Source organism: Carcharhinus amblyrhynchos, chromosome 12 (assembly GCF_965287045.1).
Source record: "Carcharhinus amblyrhynchos chromosome 12, sCarAmb.v2.hapA, whole genome shotgun sequence".
NCBI lineage: Eukaryota > Metazoa > Chordata > Chondrichthyes > Carcharhiniformes > Carcharhinidae > Carcharhinus > Carcharhinus amblyrhynchos.
The window spans coordinates 3,859,715-3,880,003 of NC_137335.1; the positions used below are offsets into that span (position 1 = coordinate 3,859,715).

A 20,289-nucleotide genomic window follows, 5' to 3' on the forward strand; every position below is an offset into this window, starting at 1 on the left:
TTATTTTCCTTGTAATAATGACTAACAATTCGTCAAAGTAATATCTTAGCAGATCTTAGCTCTGGCTTCCCTTATTTTTCCAAGTCCTTCCTGGAAAACTTTGGGGTACTTATTGATGACTTTATACAGTCATCCCATGCCCAGCCTGAAGATCTCCAGCGAGTTCTAGAACATAGAACATAGAACACTACAGCACAAACAGGCCCTTCGGCCCACGAGTTGCGCCGATCACATCAACACCTATCTATAACCCCCAATCCCATAAAACCCCATATACTCATCCAGAAGTCTTTTAAAAGACCCCAGCGAGTTCGCCTCCACCACCACTGACGGCAGCCGATTCCACTCACTCACCACCCTCTGAGTGAAAAACTTACCCCTAACATCACTTCTGTACTTTCCTCCCCGCACCTTAAATCTGTGTCCTCTCGTAGCGACCATTTCAACCCGGGGAAATAGCCTCTGAGAATCTACCCTATCCATTCCTCTCAACATTTTATAAACCTCTATCAGGTCGCCTCTCAACCTTCGTCTCTCCAGGGAAAAGAGACCCAGCTCCCTCAACCTAACTTCATAAGGCATGCCTCCCAGTCCAGGCAACATCCTTGTAAATCTCCTCTGTACCCTTTCAATAGCTTCTACGTCTTTCCTATAGTGAGGCGACCAGAACTGCGCACAGTACTCCAAATGAGGCCTGACAAGGGTCTTATAAAGTTGCAGCATTACCTCCCGACTCCTAAACTCAATCCCTCGATTAATGAAGGCCAGTACACCATACACCTTCTTGACCACCTCTTCCACCTGCGAGGCCGATTTAAGAGTCCTGTGGACCCGGACCCCAAGATCCTTCTGCTCTTCCACACTACTAAGACTCCTGCCCTTGATAGTGTACTCGTTCATCCCGTTGGTTCTGCCAAAATGGACGACTACGCATTTATCCGCGTTGAAGTCCATCTGCCACTTCTCCGCCCAGTCCTGCATCCTATTTATGTCCTGCTGCAACTTTTGACATCCTTCCAGACCATCCACAACACCACCGACCTTCGTGTCATCAGCGAACTTACTTCCCATCCCTCCACTTCCTCATCCAGGTCATTTATGAAAATGACAAACAGCAAGGGTCCTAGAACAGATCCCTGGGGCACTCCACTGGTGACTGACCTCCATTCAGAAAAAGACCCATCCACAACCACTCTCTGCCTTCTGCAGGCAAGCCAGTTCTGGATCCACAAGGCCAAAGGCCCTTGGATCCCATGCCCTCTCACCTGATGTGAGATGTGTTCTGTCTGATGTGTTGGAGCCAATCTCTCCCCTTGAGGCTAGGTCCTTGTTGCTGTACAATAATGAGTAGAAGTCAAGCTGACTGGTGCCTGTAAGTCACTAGGGTTGCAATGGTGCCCTTCATCTGCAACGGTTCCCCCATGTAAGTGGTCAGCCTGGCCTTTGTGTTTTATAAATTCAGGAGCTGAATACTAGCCCAGAGGCAAGTAAAAGTCTGTTACCCAATAACAGAAACTGCAAGCCCCCGTATCCACTTTAATTTTTAATAGGTGACCATTTACTAACAACTCCACCATTATGGGGGCAACTTTGTTGTGGAGATGCGATTTAGTTGCATTGTCCCTGTTCCTGATTGTGGGCATATCTGCAAGGTACGGTCCGGTGTTAGCCATGGCCTTTTTTCAAAGTAGCGTGTGTTTTTGACTGATCCTTTATCTTTACCACTATGCTGAGGACTCATGCAGGCCTCCACTTTTACAGATGAGAATTTGGAAAAGAGGCAGAGCACTCTGAGTTCAGGCCATCCTTGAATGATATGTTGCGAGATAGTGTAGTTGTAGTGTCTTCTGTAGCATTTGCTATAGTCTAGCATCTAGAATCTCCTAGAATATGCTCCCTAGGAGTCTGATGCCTGTCACTGTCTTTCTTTGACTGCCTGGTGATGTGACTTGGGTTCCACTGACGTAAGGAATTCTGTGCTATTTTACTGATACCAACACTCTCAGTTGAGGGATGGATGTTTCATGAGGCCTCTCCCCGCAATCAGAGAAGACTTCTCTCTGATGTCCGAGGTGGTCCTGAGCTCTTTTTTCTGCATTCTCCAATGATATAACTATCTCAATAGCCTTCTTTAGATCCTGTCAATAATTTCTATTGAATTGTCGCATTGTTAATCCCACCGATTATTCTATCTCATAACATATTGTTCAGGGTTCGGAATTCACAGTGCTCTGCCACTTCTCAAATTTCTCATCTGTGAAAGTGGAGGCCTGCGTGAATCCCACAGCACAGTGGTGTCTTTACAGAGAATGTTGGCAAAGAGCAGGAACTGACCAACCCTACAGCCCCAGCAGTGAAGTGTTCAATGCACCAAGAGCGCTGCAACACAATGGTAGATATGGTGCATATGTTGCACTCACCTCAAGACCTAAAGCAAACTGAGGCCTGACTTGTGCATGCTACACATTTTCAAACAGGATTGACGCTGACGTAATTTCCCACAGGCGTGATCCAAGATGACAAGCATGAGGAGATTCCAGCAAGCAGCTGCTTTAACAAGCATTTGTGAGATTTAAATGAATGCAAAAATCATTCACACCACAAGGCAGCGGGTTGACCAGTGACCCATACTAACGCTCTATTGGGAGAACTGCAAACTGTTTTCACAGGGGCAGATTTTTGCTAGGTGCGCCACAAAACCTGCCCCGCCGCAGGCAGGGTGGGAGAATTCTGCCCACAGTGTGGGGCTGGTGTTATCTACAAGTCAAATCTGGTAGGAATGACAGCTTCAATTCACTGGGGGCAGCATGGTGGCACAGTGGTTTGCACCGCTGCCTCACAGCACCAGGGACCAGGGTTCAATTCCGGCCTCGGGTCACTGTCTGTGTGACCTGACGGTGTTCACACGGGAGTCTGCACATTCTCCCGTGTCCGCATGGGTTTCTCCAGGTGCTCCAATTTCCTCCCACACTCCAAAGATATGCGGGTTAGGTTGATTGGCCGTGCTAAATTAACCCTAGTGTCAGGGAGACTAACAGGGTAATTATGGGGGGTTGCGGGAATAGGGCTTGGGTGGGATTGTGTTCAGTGCAGAATGGCCTCTTCCGGTTTAGTTAAAGCACCAACCAGGATGGTAACAGTAAGAGTGATAATAACTATCTAGAATACAGATACAATGATTGAAAGTAGGTAAGGATAAAAAGACACTTAAAGACTTCCCTGAAGGACATTTTTATTGGATGTGTTGGGCTCTTACAACGGGTCAGTGGTTTTAATTTTTGTTTTCCAAATGCCGACCCAAAATTACCAGATTCATTGAATTTAGCTTTACAACACGAGAAGGCAGGATTTGTAGTTATGTAGGGGTAGATCTTTGTGCAGTTGTGTAAAACAGGCGATACCAAGTAATTTTACATATCTCCCCATTTCCCTTTCCAGGCTTTCAACCATTTTAAGGTCAAGCCAAGCTTGATCCCATTAGCTTTCAGGATGAGAAATTGGTCCTGGTTGCACCTGTTTTCTGGGCGGCAAATGGGTGCACTAAAAGGAACCATTTTGTCTACACACCTTCTGCAGCTGTTGGTAAAGGTAACTTGCCAAGCATCCCTTGCGATCACCTGAAACAGGTATTGGATTCTTCAGGTATGTTAACGAGAGGTCTAATACGTTTCTAAAGACCAGCCTGAGGGAAGTACTGAGCAGAATAGGCCTGGGGCCTGCTCCACTCAGTCATTCATTTCTAAATACCACTTGGTCATTAGTCTTTTAGCAGATTGTTGGAAACACCACCAAAAAGGTAAATTTGTTTTTTAAACTTGATGTGGTGCTGGGATTGCTGGGGTACAGCTCCCAGCTCCACAGCACTATCCCGGACCCCTGCTGGCTTGCACAGTCTTGGATGAGCAACAATTTTCTTTTAAGTCTGCGTTGATAAATGGCAAATGAAAAACATGTGGCACAAGTGGCAGGCAATTCATTGGATAGGCATATGGATAATATTGGAATAGTTTAGGTTAGAGGGTCATTAGATTGGTTCCACTGGTCGGCGCAACATCGAGGACCAAAGGGCCTGTACTGCACTGAAATGTTCTATGTTCTATGACCATCCCTAACATGAGAAAATTTAACCATTTTTTTCTTGACGTGCAATGGCATTACTATCATTGGGCTATGGGGAAAGAGCAGGAGAGGAGGACTAACAGTGAGCTAGCCTACCAAAAAGTCAACACAGGAATAATAGACTGAATAGCCTACTATGCTGTATTGTATAAGAAATCAGTGAGAAGATTATTGGATTATTTCACTACATAGACAAGGTGAGAGGTGTTCTGCATAATACTGCAGCTCATGTGTCACAGATGGTCTCACTGGTTTGATTTAACGATGTCCTATCTGCATATTTTTTCATTGGATAAAGTTAGAAGTATTTTTCTGCTTCCATTTATATATTTTTTGACATTATCTAATGTGGGACCAGTGCCTTACTATGAAGATGGAAATTCACCTCTGGATGTCTTACACAAAATGGCGGTGAACTACGCTTTGGCTATAAAGTTGAAACCAAAGGACCCTGAACTGCATTTCCGCCTAGGTGTTGTGTTAGAAGAACATTACCATGCGGCTGTGGTATATGGCATTGTGAAAAAGGTAAGGCAACTGTAACATGTTAAATCCAATTGTTGCAAGTTTGAAAAGGAAGCAAACTCATCAGAGTATAAAAAAATCCTATTATCAAAACATCAGATATTCAACTTTTCCATTTCTGTAAGGTTTTACTATTCCCCAAAGTGTTGGTACTCTCTCTCTCTCTTAGAAGGAAAAGATAGCTATTAAATTATTCTGATCAAAAAGTTTCTCACTGGCTGAAAAACAGTGGATTTTCATTTGAAAGGGATATTGTCTATAGCGCTCCCTCTGTAATGGAGTGGGCACACTAGATGTGATTTTCATCTATTTTCAGTTCTGTTTAACTGAGATACAAGGATCATAGGCAGTCAGTTTAGTTCTCAGGAAAACCTACTGCACACTGAATGCCCAACTCATGCATGACTTGATTTTCAATGGATTTCAAAATAGTTTGGCCCGAATTCACAATGAAAAAGACAGGAAACCTTTTTAAAAATCTGATTTATTATCCTGTGTCAGTGTAGGCTCCCCCCCAAACACAATTTTTAGTTCCTCCCCCAACACACCTTTCAGTTACATATTGGTGGAGGGTGCCATCATTGCTATTGGACACAAAGCAGCCTAATCTCCCAGGCCACTAAGCGAGCGCTGATAACTGCGCTAGAAATGCCACAGTTAACTTGGCCTGCAGGAACCTTCCCAGGCACTGAACAATTCAGTCACTTTCTCCCCTTTAAGTTTTAGCCAATTCAGCCCTGCAGACACAGAAGAGCCACTAGGTTAAATTTGTTCCTGTCGGTTCTTCCCCAGAAATTGGTTAGATGTCTTCCTTTAAGTGCTAGAAGCACGATGAGATCATATAGATAGGCTACAGGCATTCAACTGGTTCAAGCATCCTGAAAACAAGTCAAATTAGGTTTTAGATTGTTCTTACAGATAGACATCACCAAATCATCAGCATTTCGCTGTGTTGCTGTTCTTGTTGCTGTTCTATGAGTTGCACTTTCTGCAAATTCCTATGCAGCACTTATCTTAGTGACATCTTTGTGACTTTGTTGGTCTTCCACAACTATGCTGTGTTATTGTATAAGTGATCAAGTGCCCATTCCGTTTACATAGCAGGGCCTAATTCATCAGTTTACCGAAGTTTGCATTCCAAATTTTTCTGTAATTTTCACCTGCTACAGGTTTTGAATGTACTGGATAAGTAACAATTACCTTGTAGATTTCTTATCTGAAGTGTATCATAACTTGATCTTTGCTGCAATGATCCACACCACTTAAGTAATACAGTCTAGCTCACTAGTCATTGTAACATCACTTCATCCTTTTAGCTTTCATATATAGGTAAATTCTGTGTAATTTCCAAAACATCTGCCGGCATTATAAAGATCAAATCTCATCTGTGTTAATAAAACATGTTCTGATGGTAATTATTGTAAACATTTTCCTATTTGTTCAAGATTGTTGCTATTAATGCTACAATAGAGAATGCATCTATTATTTTTCAACATCAGAATGATCTCAATATGCCCTCAGATTGACCAGGAGGGTGCAGAAACGCTCAGTGCAGCTGAGATCTCTGGTAGAAACGATGAAATTTCGGGAATTTGTAGACTTCATGGCTTTAAAGCGGATGCTACCCTAACCCAACAACTAAAGGCATTGGACATGGAATACCAGCAATTAAAGGAACACGGGCAGTCGAGCAAAGCTGACTACGTACAGACACTCTACAACTGGAAAGCCCAGCAAGCTGGGAAGGTATGAATTAATGTGTATTTCAAAGAATACAAAAGCAGGTTTATACAAACTTGAATTTCATTTAACAGGCATGATGTCTCAGGAGGATTGTAACCATGGTAAACTAGCTCCCCTGCCTGCAGTCTTTGACATAGTTAACTACACCATCCTCTTCCCAATGGCTCTCCACTGTTGACCAGACTGCATGTGCCTACTTCTGTTCTTATCAATTCAATCGCAGCCAAAGAATCATTTGCAATGATTTCTGTCCCTGCTTTCACATAATTACTCCTGGAGTCCAAGGATCTATCTATGCCACCACCTCACCCCGACCCCCAGCACCCCGCCCCCATCCCATATTCCTCATACATGCTAACTATCTGAGGCTGAGCAATACTATTCGCAAACTTCAATTTTATATTTGGCCCAAGATCAGCTTCCAACTGTGTATCCATGAAGGTTTCCTGTTTCCATCTCTGTAACATCATTCAACTCCACCTCTGCCCCGTACCTCAGCTCGATGGTTGCTGAACCTTCATCCATACCTCTAGGCTCCCCATTTTCCATTTGTTATAAACTCAAGCTCATCCAAAACTTTGCGGCCTGTGTCCTAACTTACACCAAGTTTAATTCACCCACACTATAGCTTTGCTCGCTGGCCTACATTAGTTCCCAGTTAAGCAATGCCCGGATATTAAAATTCTCATGCTTTTCAAATCTCCACATGGCCTTCCTGTCTCTAATCTATCCCAGTCCTGTGACCCTTTGAGATATCTGCACTCCTACATGGTTTGTGTTATAAGGAGAGGTTAGATAGACAGGGACTTTTTTCTCTGGAGTGTAGGAGGCTTCAGGGTGATTTTATAGATGTCTATAAAATAATGAGGGCCACAGATTAGCTAGGTAGTCAACATTTTTTCCCAAAGGGAGTCTAAAACTGGAGGGCGTAGATTTAAGATGAGGGGGAGAGATGCAAAAGTGTCCAGAGGGGCAGTTTTTTCACACACAGTGTGGTGAGTGTCTGGAATGAGCTGCCAGAGGTAATAATAGAGACGAATACAATTTTGTCTTAAAAAACATTTAGACAGTTACATAGATAAGATGGCTAAAGAGGGATGCGGGCCTAACACGGCAACTGGGACTAGCTTAGTGGTTTAAAAAGAGGAGTGGCATGGACAAGTTGCCGAAGGGCCTGTTTCCATGCTGTAAACCTCTATGACTCCTCCATTCTCGCAACATGTGCATTCTCAATTTTAATCATTTCACTGCTGACAATGAATGCTTTGAGCTGCTCGGATCTTAAATTTATTCCCTAAACCACTGCACCTCTCTCCTGCTCCTTCCTTCCTACAGATACTTCTTAAATTCTAACTTTTTGATCAAGCTTTTGGTCATTTGCCTAAAAGTCTTCCTATGTGACTCAGTATCAAAATTTGATTGACAGTGCTTCAGGAAGCACATTGAGACCTTTTACATGGTTAAAGACAGAAAACTGGTATAATGGTGTTATGATGCCATAGAGACTGACAACTGTCAAAAAGATATCAAAAGAGAAAATGCTGTAAAACCTCAGCAGGTATGGCAGCATCTGTAAGGAGAGAAAAGAGTTGACGTTTCGAGTCCAGATGACCCTTTGTCAAAGCTGAAAGGCATAGAAAGCTTGAGATATTTATACTGTAGGGTGAGGGAATGAAAGATGAGTCATAGCCACAAAAAAGGGGGAAAGGCTAAGAGGTGCTAACAACAGTTCGTACAGAGAATAGAGGATGTAAATGGCCGAACGGAAGAGAAGCTGAAAACAGAGGGTAAACTGTGACAGGTGAAGATGTAAGACAGTCGCTCAGGAAGGAAATATGGCTGTGGAAATGAGTCTTGGTAAATATCAGTGTTAACAAGATGTATTTGAATTCCAAGTGACTAACTGGAAGGATCACACAACAAGATTTAAAATTTTGAGACTTTCACTGTAGTAAACTCTATTCAGCTGGCTACTGATTTTCTTAACTACAGAAAAGATCTTCCCATTTAATTTCGAAAGTTTTATAAAAGTTTTGAAGCCCCCACGGTTTGGGGGGCAGTGGGATGGCATGCATGGTGGCAAGTGCTTCTGAGAGACAGTTACAAACTTCAATATAAAACCCTGAGTTGCGTCATCACCTGGAATGACCCAAAAGATTCCACATCCATTGGAGATCCTCTTGGTAGAGATTAGGTCAAAAAGCTCCAATCCACCATTTTGATAGACAGCTCTGAATTATAAGGAATGATGGATGAAAGAGTTATGGCAACATCCTGGGTAAGAAGTCTCACAACATCAGAATAAAGTCCAATAGTTTATTTGGTAGCACAAGCTTTCGGAGTGTCGCTCCTTCTCCCTCACTTACCTGAAGAAGGAGCGACATTCCGAAAGTTTGTGCTACCAAATAAATCTGTTGGACTTTAATCTGATATTGTGAGACATCTTACAGGAATTAACCGGAGCCCTTTTACATGCAGCGACTCAGATCCAGACAGGCCTCAAAAAGTTACGGCAATATTTTGGAAGATTAATTCTGCTGCCATTTCCTGTAGTGATTTTGAAATGGTGACCTTTGAGATCTCATTTTCTGCCCCAGAAGAGAGTCTGATCTTTTACATTGAACTTAATGAGGTGGGAGGGGAGCATGGTTTGCGTTTAATCCTGGAAGTAACATTGATGATATCACACAATTCCAGCCTGTGACAAATCATTGGCATACACAAATGAAAATTGGCCTTTATGCATTTAAACTTAGGAGCAATAGAGTACAGAAAATTACATTGCATGAAACATCAGAAACACAAGTCCAGCAATGGTTATAAAAGCAAGATACTGCAAATGCTGAAAAACTGAAATAAAAAGAAAATGCTGGAAAAATTCAGCAGGCCTGACAGTATCTGAGAAGATAAATTGAGTTAATGTCTCAAGTCTGTATGATTTATGATTAGATGCATTGGCCATGCTAAATTTTCCCTCAGTGTACCTGAACAGGTGCCAGAGTTTGACAATTGGGGGATTTTTGCTGTAACTTCATTGTAGTGTTAATGTAAGCCTACTTGTAACACTAATAAATAAACTTTAAAAAAGCTTAAACTTAAAAACTTGAAACAGAGCTAAAGAGAGGGAGGAATGTGATGAATTTTATGATGCTTAAGACGGTGTGAAGCAAAATAGAAGTTCAGGGATATGTGGGAGCTGGGAGAATTCACACCATGAGGTTTAGGGCACAAGACAGAGGAAGTGTTAGCGGCAGTGTTAAGGACTGTAGATGGTGCTGATAAAGGCATAAGGGTAAGCTAGCAGAATGTGTTAATAGGAGAACAAAGGTCAGTGCTCAGTGAAAATGAAACAGAAGACCAAATGACAGATAACCCTGTGAGTCAGGGGTAGAGGATGTGTTGGGACATTTGATTTTAAATTGAAGATGGAGGAGAGATTTGCAGTCTAAAGTTGAACTCAATGTTGGCCTAGGAGGCTGCAATGCTCCAGTAACTGGTTTATTTTCAGTGACTCACTTTTCCATGAAGCTTTGTACATGTAATGCAAAGGCATGAGCTTTAGGTCGTGTAAACTGATGCTCTATTATTACTAATACTGGCTGTGTAATTTAGGATGGCAAATTGAAACCAGTTGTCTCCGATGAGCAGAAGTACATTGATTGGTCTCTGCTGAAGTATATGGATGCCCTGTCTCTTCAACCTCAAAGCTGGCAATACAATTTCCATGTTGGCCGCTTGCTGCAGTTCCAAAAAAACAACGCAGCTGCATTGAGACATTTGCAGATGGCACTAGCACAGAAACCAACAGATCCTTCCATTAGGTGAGCAGCTAAAACTACACACTTTGCTCATGTCACCTAGGTAAGGATTCATGGTTTTCTTTTTAATTACTGCAATATTCTAACATAAAGTATTTTTTAACCATTTATTGACTTTATAATCTTCCACTGTGTTCTGCACTGTCTACATCAATTCAATATAATTATTAATCAATAATCCTACTTAAACGAGGGTCGTAAATATAAGATGGCCATTCAGAAATCCAGTAAGGAATTTAGTAGGAATCTGTTTATCCAAAGAGCAATTACAATGTGAAATTCAGTACCACAGTGAATAGCTGCGGTAAATAGCATGGACCCTTTTAGGTAAAAGCGATTAAACCCATGAGGGAGAAAGCAATAAAAGGAATTACTGATAGTGTTAGATGAAGAGAGTTGAGGTGAAGCTTGTGCGGATCATAAATCACCAATATGGACCAGGGGAGGCAGTGGCCTAGTGGTATTATCACTAGACTATTAATCCAGAAACCCAGCTGATCTTCTGGGAATCTGAGTTCAAATCACACCATGGCAAATTTGAATTCAATAAAAAATATCTGGAATTAAGAATCTACTGATGACCATGAAACCATTATCAATTGTCAGAAAAACCCATCTGGTTCACTAATGTCGATTAGGACCTGCTGTCCTTACCTGGTCTGGCTAACATGTAACTCTAGAGCCACAGCAATGTGGTTGACTCTAAACTGCCCCCCTGAGCAAGGGCAACTAGGGATGGGCAATATGTTGATGACTGTATCCAACAATAGAAAAAAATAAAGTTGGATCCAGTGGCCTGTGTATTAGTACATTGAATTATCTCTGAAGTACATAGATGCCTTGTTTTTTGTTGCTAGCAATGCAATTTTCACATTGGCTGCTTGCTGCTATTCTGTGTGCAATTCCACAACACAATTCTAAAGTGCAAGCTGAGGAAAGCAACTTATTCCTGAGTGTTTTTTTTAATTATCCAATAGGAAATATACTTCAAGTGAATGCATCATCTAAATTTTCCTTCAGTCTTGGTGGGAAATTGTGTAACTCAATCAATATTGCATCTCTCTGATGCGCAAAATAGTGGTGCACTGATACGCTGCAAGATATTACACTTTGGTGTAGATACTGCCATGGAAATGTATATCATCAGTTGAGTTAAAAGAGAACCAAAATGCTGTACAGCATTTTAAGGGATTTCTGTTCATTAGGAATGTGAGTCTATTATGCAAAACTAACCATACTTCAATTTGGACCACTTTGCTGGATGTTAATGGTTATTGGGATGGAAAATTGACATGTCATATCAATCTATTATCGATTTCTAATGGTATATCATTTTCCTTTCATCAAAATAAGAATCCACTGAAGCAGTGTAGAAAGATGTTGCCTATGTGTTGTCTGTCTCAGCTGAAAGCAAGCAAAACTGAGTTGCATCCCATCCTTTTGTATTGTAATGAGAAGTCTCTTCAAAGTTTTAGTAATAAACTGCAAGCAAACAATAAAGTGGGAATCAGTCAAAAAGTAAGACAAGTTAAAGCAAAAGAAAAAAGAAGTAAGCATGAAGAGGAAAAAAAAACAAGTTGGATAAACGTCACTAAGAACTACAGCAAATAGAAATCTAAAGGAGAAATGGCCCAGTATATCAAAGCTAAGGAAAAGAAGAATATAAAAAGGTGGAAGTAGCTGGGAAATCTATTAGAGCCAGTAAGAAACAGTACAACACTTACCAGCAAGCAGTGAAGGAACTGGAGTGGAGCATGAGATTTGAATTAAAGGTAAAAAGAATTGAGAGAAATAGCACAAGAAGAACTCGGCAACAGAGGTCATAGCATGGACCTCGAGAAGGGCAAGGATGGAAACTATCAGTTTCATGATCAGTGAGAGAATCGCTTTTCTCAAGAGTGGAGCACCTCCAGGGTTTGATCCATGGTGCTCAAGTACAACATCTTGTATCATCAACTGCAGGTGACACAGAATGGTCATTGACCAGAGCCACTATTGGGAATTCTTCAGAGATCCAATCAAGTAAGAACATAAGAACATAAGAAATAGGAGCAGGAGTAAGCCAACTAGCCCTTCGAGCCTGCCCTGCCATTCAATAAGATCATGGCTGATCTGTCTTGGCTCAGCTCCACATTCCCGCCCTCTCCCCATAACCCTTAATCCCCTCGCTTATCAAAAACCCATCAACCCGCGTCTTAAAAATATTTAGCGAGGTAGCCTCCACCACTTCAACGGGCAGAGAATTCCAGAGATTCACCACCCTTTGAGTGAAGAAGTTCCTCCTCAACTCCGTTCTAAACTGCCCCCCCTTTATCTTGAGGCTGTGCCCCCTAGTCCTACTATCCTTTCTGAGCAGGAAGTCTCTCCATCTCTATCCTATCCATCCCATTCATCATCTTATACGTCTCAATGAGATCTCCCCTCATTCTTCTAAACTCTAACGAGTACAAGCCTAATTTATTCAGCCTCTCCTCATAGCTCAAGCCCCTCAACTCCGGCATCAGCCTAGTAAACCTCCTCTGCACTCCCTCCAAGGCCAAAATATCCTTGCGTGACCAAACTACCACTTGTGTGGAGTACACTAATGAGCTGGAGAAATTTACGTTCTGCAGAGAGGCAGAAACTGCCCAGTATTTGAAGGTGCTGAGGAGGACTTGGCAATGGACAAACCCAAAGAGAGAACATAACTGTTGGAACAAATTAGCAATTCAGGAGAATTCTCTATTAGTAACAAAGACAAGAAGAAGGAAAGAATGTTAAACGTAGAATTAGAGCTCAATGCAACTACAAAAGAGGAATGTGGCAGTTGTCTGAAAATATGCAAAGCGTAAGTAGAAAGAGATTGTTACTAAATGTTGATGGATTCACCTTGGCTCTGCTCCAACGCAGCCAAGAAGTGCAACCTTCCTGTACCTAAGTTCCTCTTATCAATAAATACCTATTGTTCCCCGTCTGAAATCTCTTGAGAATGCTAGAATGCCACAACATGACAAGAGAGTCTTGTGCACAGCAGTTACAAGGATAAAGCTTTAAAGTCAACAAGAGTTGAGCAACAGGTTAGAAGAAATTGTTTTCTCAAAGTTCTGGCAAAAACAAATTGAGACTGAGATAACCAACTTCAAAAAAAAACTGGATAAAAATGTTGGTTAGGATGCTGTCGTGGCATGGTTGTACATGGGCACGTAATTTCGTAGGATCTGACAGTTCCTCTCCTGATTGGGTAAGGGAGGGGAAAATGTTACCTGTGGTGTGTGAGAGGCTCAAGGCACTGAGGTGACTAGCATTAGATCCATTAGGGATAATGTAATATGTGAGAAAGAAAAGAATAGAAGCATTTGTTGATGGGGTTAGTTGCGGAAGAGTTGGTGGAGGTTCACAGAGAGCATAAATATTGATATGGACCAGTTGGGCAGTATTGTGACTACTATGGAATATTTTGTAATGTAATGTAATAATGTATGAATATCCTGAATTGATGACTTGAAATATGTGTCCAGGGCATTTTCTTGTGTTGTTTCTTTTTTGTTATATTCCAATCCAATCAAATCAAGTCCAATTCAGAGTCTCAACAAGTTGAGACATTCCCAATCCAAGCTGACAAGACAGGGCTCTCACCTCCTGTCTTGGATTTGATCGACATGATCCAAGCCGATTGGAGTTAGGCATAGCACCTCCTCCAAGGCTTGATCTCATATGCATCTTACCCAAAAGGCCGAGATGCCACTTTTAAAAATTGCTTCAAATGAAGCTAAAATGTAACCTAATGACTTCAACCAAGTGCAGTATGTCGATACTACACTTGACCTTAGCCAAAAGGCTGAGAAAATGGATAAACCAACATTATGATTAATTGTCTGGGGAAGCAGTCTTGATTTCTCATTTTATACTTTCTCGTTCTCTTAAATGGGTTGATGTTGGTTATAAGGGGGAGATTTTACCTCTTCCTCCACTCAGCAGAAATTAAGCAGGTGAACAGTTAAAGTGGTGATAAGATTATAAGAAAAAGCAGTGGAGTAAGCCATTTGGCCCATCAAACTTGCTCCACCTTTTGAGAAGACTATCTTCGTCCCTCTTCAAAACCTCCTTCACTCCTGTAAGACTTTATCGAAGCTCTCTCCTTTCCATTTCCTGGCATGCCTGCTCTGCGAGGACAGGGTAGGGCAAGAAGGGACCCTGAAGCTTTTACGTGTGACCAGGGAGATGAAAAGTCTTGTGCCTGAAACTTAGACCCACAAATGTATTTTGCATTCTCCATTCTGAAACGTTTTGGGATCAACCATTAAACCTCAGTTACTGAACTCCACTTCTGACATCAAATATTGGTTTTATAAAAGAGCAACAAATACATTCCCAAATTTCATAAGTACATCAATTTTCTCCACTCTTTAAAATTAAGTTGAATACTTGAAGAATATTATACTTCTTGGAAATAATTTCAGGAGCAAATTAGCCTACAAATATTAACTAAGATTTGAGGGCTAGTGCAACTTTAGATCTGCAATGGACGTGTGATATGAGCTGTATCCTGAGCTGTTAGTTAAGCAAAGTGTGTAAATTTACTTGTCCCTGATTTGTTATCAGGTTTTACGCAGGTCTGCTTGTGCTGGATCGCGATGATGGGCTGGGTCCTCAAACACGCTACGCCATTCAATACCTCCAACAAGGTTTAGAGCAATTACTGACTAACCTTCAAACCTCAGATGAGGACCTGCCAAAGTGAGTTTTACTGTCTGGAGTAATGAACTAGATAAATGTTTAGGTATGTAACAAATGTAGGAATTAGGTTTCAAAAGTTCAAAACTGAGATTAAATAAACCTCTGTTAGGCAAAAATATTCAGGCGACTGAAGCAAGGACACTGGATGGATTTAAACTGCAGGTCTGCTATGAATTGATTGAATGGCAGAACAGCCTCACGAGTATAAATGGCCTACTCCCGTTCCGATGTTCCATATAGGAAATTCAACACAAGTTTTAGAAGCAAACATTCATGACACGGATTCGGTGTGAAGCTCCCTCTATTCCACCAGTCTGTGCCCTGCTTCAGTAACCTGAATACTTTTGCCTAACAGTCTGGCCTACATGTGATTCCAGAGCCACAGCAATGTAAGACCATAAGACATAGGAGCAGAATTAGGCCACTCGGCCCATTGAGTCTGCTCCACCATTCAATCAAGGCTGATTTTTTTTCATCCCCATTCTCCTGCCTTTTTCCCACAAGCCCTGATCCCCTTATCAAGAACCTATCTACCTCTGTCTTAAAGACACTCAATGACCCGGCCTCCACTGTCTTCTGCGGCAATGTGGTTGGCTGTCAACTGCCCTTCAAGGGAAATTAGGGATGGCTAAAAAATGCTGGCCAGAGATGCCCATGTCCCACAAATGAATAGGGAAAAAGGATAGGTTAGCACAATGGCAGGCAAGTGGCAAATGGAATTTAATGCAGAGAAGTGTGATGTGATATTCTTTGACAGGGAGAGAGATATATAGATTTAGTGGCACAATTGTAAAGAATGTGTTAGGACAGAGGGACCTGGGAGTTCATGGGCATAGATCATTGAAGACGATAGGACATACTGAGAGAATACATAGCAAAGCATGTGGCATCCTGGGCTTCAGTACTTTCTAAAGCTCTGCTTCGGCCACATTAAAATGTTGTGTAAAGTCTGGAAGGATGCAGGGGTCCTTGAGAGGATGCAGAGGAGATTTACCAGAATGATTCCAAGGATAAGGGAAAAATTCGGGTAGTGCTCTTGGAGAAAAAGAGATGGAGGTTGAAATTTGATAGAAGTTTGCAAATTTATGACGAGTTTAGATAGAGAAAGAAAAGCTGTTGGTACAAGGACTTGAGAGCACAGATTTAGGTCATGAGGAAAGAAATTCAGGTGGAAAGCTGAGGAAAAACTTTTCAAGGCTAACAGTATACTATCTTGCTGCCTTTCAAAGTGGTGGAAGCAGAGACAATCAGTGATTTCAAAGGGAAATTGGACACCCAGTTGAGAGAAATAAATTAGCAGAGCTACGGTAATAGAAAGGTGGGGGCATGGAATGCGACTAACTGGATTGCTGTACAGAGAGTTGGCATGGGTTCAATGGGCCAAATGCCTTTCATTTGTGCCGTTATGACTCTGGCCAGCATTTTATGGAACCTCAAGATGAACTGGGAGGCATGGTGGGTGATAAATTGTGAGGGAATGGTGTGCCCATTGCCTTCCTACCACTGCTGGCTTTTACCAGCTTGGTGAAAAGTCTCAGCAGTCTGCCTACCCACAGGCCAACTGTGGTCTTTAACTGGCCAGCTAAGAGCTACTTTCCACTGTCAATGGTATCATACCAGTAGTGGGTGTCCTATCTGCTATGTGTACCCTGCCAACATTCTTGTGGGCTCAGGTTGCAGGCCTTCTGATTGGGCATCCTGTGACTCATGCTGGTGACAATGGGCACACTCTCAACAACATCCCCCACCCTCCCACACAGCCCTCACCAACCATTCCAACCCCCTCACCAGAGGCCTGCCTGACTGTCCCCAATATACTTTGGTTCCAGAGTGGAGTCCATAATGCTGCTTTGGGTTGGGTGCAATCCCAACAGTGACCATCACTCCTGGCAGTAGCTTGTGGAGGCAGAGCCTGTTCCTTGAAGAGTTGGGCACCCTAACACCAGGCAGCTAACTGGTTGAGGCTTCCAGAAACAGGTCCCCTCTCTTCCCACCAACCCTCAAGCATTCACTGTCCTGTTAAATCCCAGTCTATGACCACACTGTTACCCTGCTGAACCATTGTCACATAATCACTCTTCTTCAAGTTATTCCTATAGAAACTCTTTGAGTTTATTATCCACTATCTCTACTATATGTTGTCTCTTTTAGGGCATTAGCAGATAAACTTTAGAGATCTGTTTTTGAACATTTTGAGTGTAAATCTTTATTCCTTCTTTCCATCTAGTGATGAAATCTCATTTCTTCGGCCTTTAAACACATTTTCCCTTCTGAACATTCAGTTGCTCAAAGGGATATTCAGGCTAGGAACATTTCTCTTCAACCCTCCAGCAGGACTGCCTGAAAAAACAATGTCTCCCGAACAGGTCCTTCATTTGTAAGTGTTACATTTTATTTTAATAATCTTCCTTTATTATTTGTATTAAACAAAAATGATAAATTGATTTATATAGTGTCTTTAATGCAATAGAACGTCCATAGGTACTACACAAGAGCGCTCAGATTTAAAATAAGCCCTAGGTGAATATAATGAAAATCGAAACAATCTACAGCAAATAAGAAAAAATTTGTACAAATGACTACATCTGTTGATATAGTTAAATTCATGGAAATGGCCAGTCTGATTGCAATCTTCACAGAAAGATGTGGGTGGCACAGTAGTTGGCATTGCTGCCTCACAGCCAGGGACCCAGTATTAATTGTGGCCTTGGTTGACTGTCTGGGTGGAGTTTGCACATTCTCCCTGTGTCTGCATGGGTTTCCTCCGGGTGCTCCGGTTTCCTCCCACAGTCCAAAGATGTGCAGGTTAGGTGGATTGGCCATGCTAAATTGCCCCTTAGTGCCCCAAGATGTGTAGGTTGGGGGGGATTGTGGAGGTAAATATGTGGGGTTACGAGGATAGGGCCTGGGTAAGGTACTCTGTTGCAGAGTCAGTACACGCTGGATGGACTGAATGGCTTCCTTCTGCACTGTAGGCATCCTATGATTCTAAGAAAAAGATAATCTTGAGTAGTTGGGTTTTCAACATCAGTATAGGACAATACAGGATGTATTTATGAAAAAACTAGAACATATGAGGAAGGAAGAAATGAAAGGTTGTGCTAACAGGCTTACAAGAAGAGGGTTGGGAGGAGGCAGCTTACGAATTATAAACACTAGCGTGGACCAACTGAAATGAATGATCAGTTTCTGTGCAGTACTTTCTATATAATTCAGTGCAAAAAATCTATTTTAAAAAAAAGCAAAGCATTATATTATGAATCTTTTCACTCAAGTAGTTCAGTATTATACTTTGCACTGCAGATATGTAATAGTGTTATAACACTTGGACCATCTGCTTGTTAGTTGTTAGTTTAATATATTAACTTAATAATATTTAAAATTTAACATAAGTTCCAGTGTGATCCATTATCGTTGCTGAAGACCTAAGTGATCTCATGGAGGCATAGGATAAATTATGAAAATAATTAGCAGACAGTTTATTGATTTGATTTATTATTGTCATAGTGAAGAGTATTGTTTCTTGCGTGCGACACAGAAAAAGCATACCGTTCATAGAGAAGGAAAGGGGAAAGTGCAGAATGTAATGTTACAGTTTTAGCTAGGGTGTACAGAAAGATCAACTTAATGCAAGGTATGTCCATTCAAAAGTCTGATAGCAGCAAGGAAGAAGCTGTTCTTGAGTTGGTTGGTACGTGACCTCAGACTTTTGTATCTTCTTCCCGACGGAAGAAGATGGAAGAGAGAATGTCCAGGCTGCGTGAGGTCCTTAATTATGCTGGCTGGTTTGCCGAGGCAGTGGGAAGTGTAGACAGAGCTGAAGGATGGGAGGCTGGTTTGCGTGATGGACTGGGCTACATTCACGACCTTTCGTAGTTCCTTGCGGTCTTCGGCAGAGGAGTCATACCGAGCTGTGATACAACCAGAAAAAGTGCTTTCTATGGTGCATCTGTAAAAGTTGGTGAGCGCCGTCGCTGACATGCCAAATTTCCTGAGTCTTCTGAGAAAGTAGAGGTGTTGGTGGGCTCTCTTAACTATAGCATCAGCATGGGGGTCCAGGACAGGTTGTTAGTGATCTGGACACCTAAAAGCTTGAAGCTCTTGACCATCTCCACTTCACCCCTGTTGACGTAGACAGGGGCACGTCTCCACTACGCTTCCTGAAGTCGATTACAATCTCCTTCATTTTATTGACATTGAGGGAGAGATTATTGTCGCCGCACCAGTTCACCCAATTCTCTATCTCATTCCTTTGCATCTTTTCGTCATTGTTTGAGATCCGACCCACTACGATGGTATCATCAGCAAACTTGAAAATTGAATTGGAGGGGAATTTGGCTGCATTGTCACACATGTATAAGGAGTATAATAGGAGGCTGAGAACACAGCCTTGTGGAGCACTGGTGTTGAGGATGAGCGTGGAGGAAGTATTGTTGCGTATTCTTACTGATTGTGATCTGTGAGTTAGGAAATTAGGATCTAGTCACAGAGGGAGGAGCCGAGGCCCAGGCCACGGAAATTGGGAATGAATTTCATGGAAATAGTGGTGTTGAAGTATGAGCTGTTGTCAATAAATAGGAGTCTGACATAGGTGTCGTTGTTATCTAGGTGTTCCAGGGTTGAGTGCAGGGCCAGGGAAATGGTGTCTGCGTTGGACCTGTTGTGGCAGTAGGCAAATTGTAGCGGATCCAGGTAGTCCGAGAGGCTGGAATTCATTTGATTGTTATCTTGAGTGTTCCTGAAGACTTACTTGATTTGATTTGATTTATTTTTGTCATATGTATTAGTATACAATGAGAAGTATTGTTTCTTGCATGCTATACAGACAAGGCATAGTGTATATAAAGAAGGAAAGGAGAGGGTGCAAAATGTGGCATTACAGTCATAGCTAGGGTGTAGAGATGTGAGGTAGGTCCATTCAAAAGTCTGATGACAACAGGAAAAAGCTGTGCTCAAGTCAGTAGATACACGACCTCAGATTTTTATCTTCTTCCCAATGGAAGAAGATGCAAGAAAGAATGTCCGGGGTGGTGGGGTCCTTAATTATTCTGGTTGCTTTTCCAAGGCAGCGTGATGTGTAGACAGAGTCAATGAACGGGAGGTTGGTTCTTGTGATGGACTGGGCTTCATCACTTTGTAGTTTCTTGTGGTCTTGGACAGAGCAAGAGCTATACCAAGCTAATACAACCAAGAAGAATGCTTTCCACGGTGCATCTAAACAAGTTGGTGAGAATTGTAGTGGATAGGCCAAATTTCCTCAACCTCCTGAGAAAGTAGAAGCTTTGAAGAGCTTTCATAATTATAGCATCAGGGTGGAGGAACCAGGACAGGTTGTTGGTGATCTGGACACCTTAAAAACTTGAAGCTC

The 20,289-nt window shown here is 42.1% G+C and overlaps 1 protein-coding gene across 1 annotated transcript in view; it reads left to right on the top strand.

Annotated features, from left to right (window-relative positions):
- LOC145350683 (uncharacterized) overlaps window positions 1-20,289 on the top strand; it is a 66,462-nt gene that overhangs the window by 33,417 nt on the left and 12,756 nt on the right. The window contains exons 9-13 of the mRNA XM_080199893.1: window positions 4,478-4,647; window positions 6,166-6,390; window positions 10,000-10,208; window positions 14,787-14,921; window positions 17,149-17,298. Of these exons, the coding sequence (XP_080056019.1) occupies window positions 4,478-4,647; window positions 6,166-6,390; window positions 10,000-10,208; window positions 14,787-14,921; window positions 17,149-17,298 (889 nt within the window). The remainder of the gene's footprint in view (window positions 1-4,477; window positions 4,648-6,165; window positions 6,391-9,999; window positions 10,209-14,786; window positions 14,922-17,148; window positions 17,299-20,289) is intronic.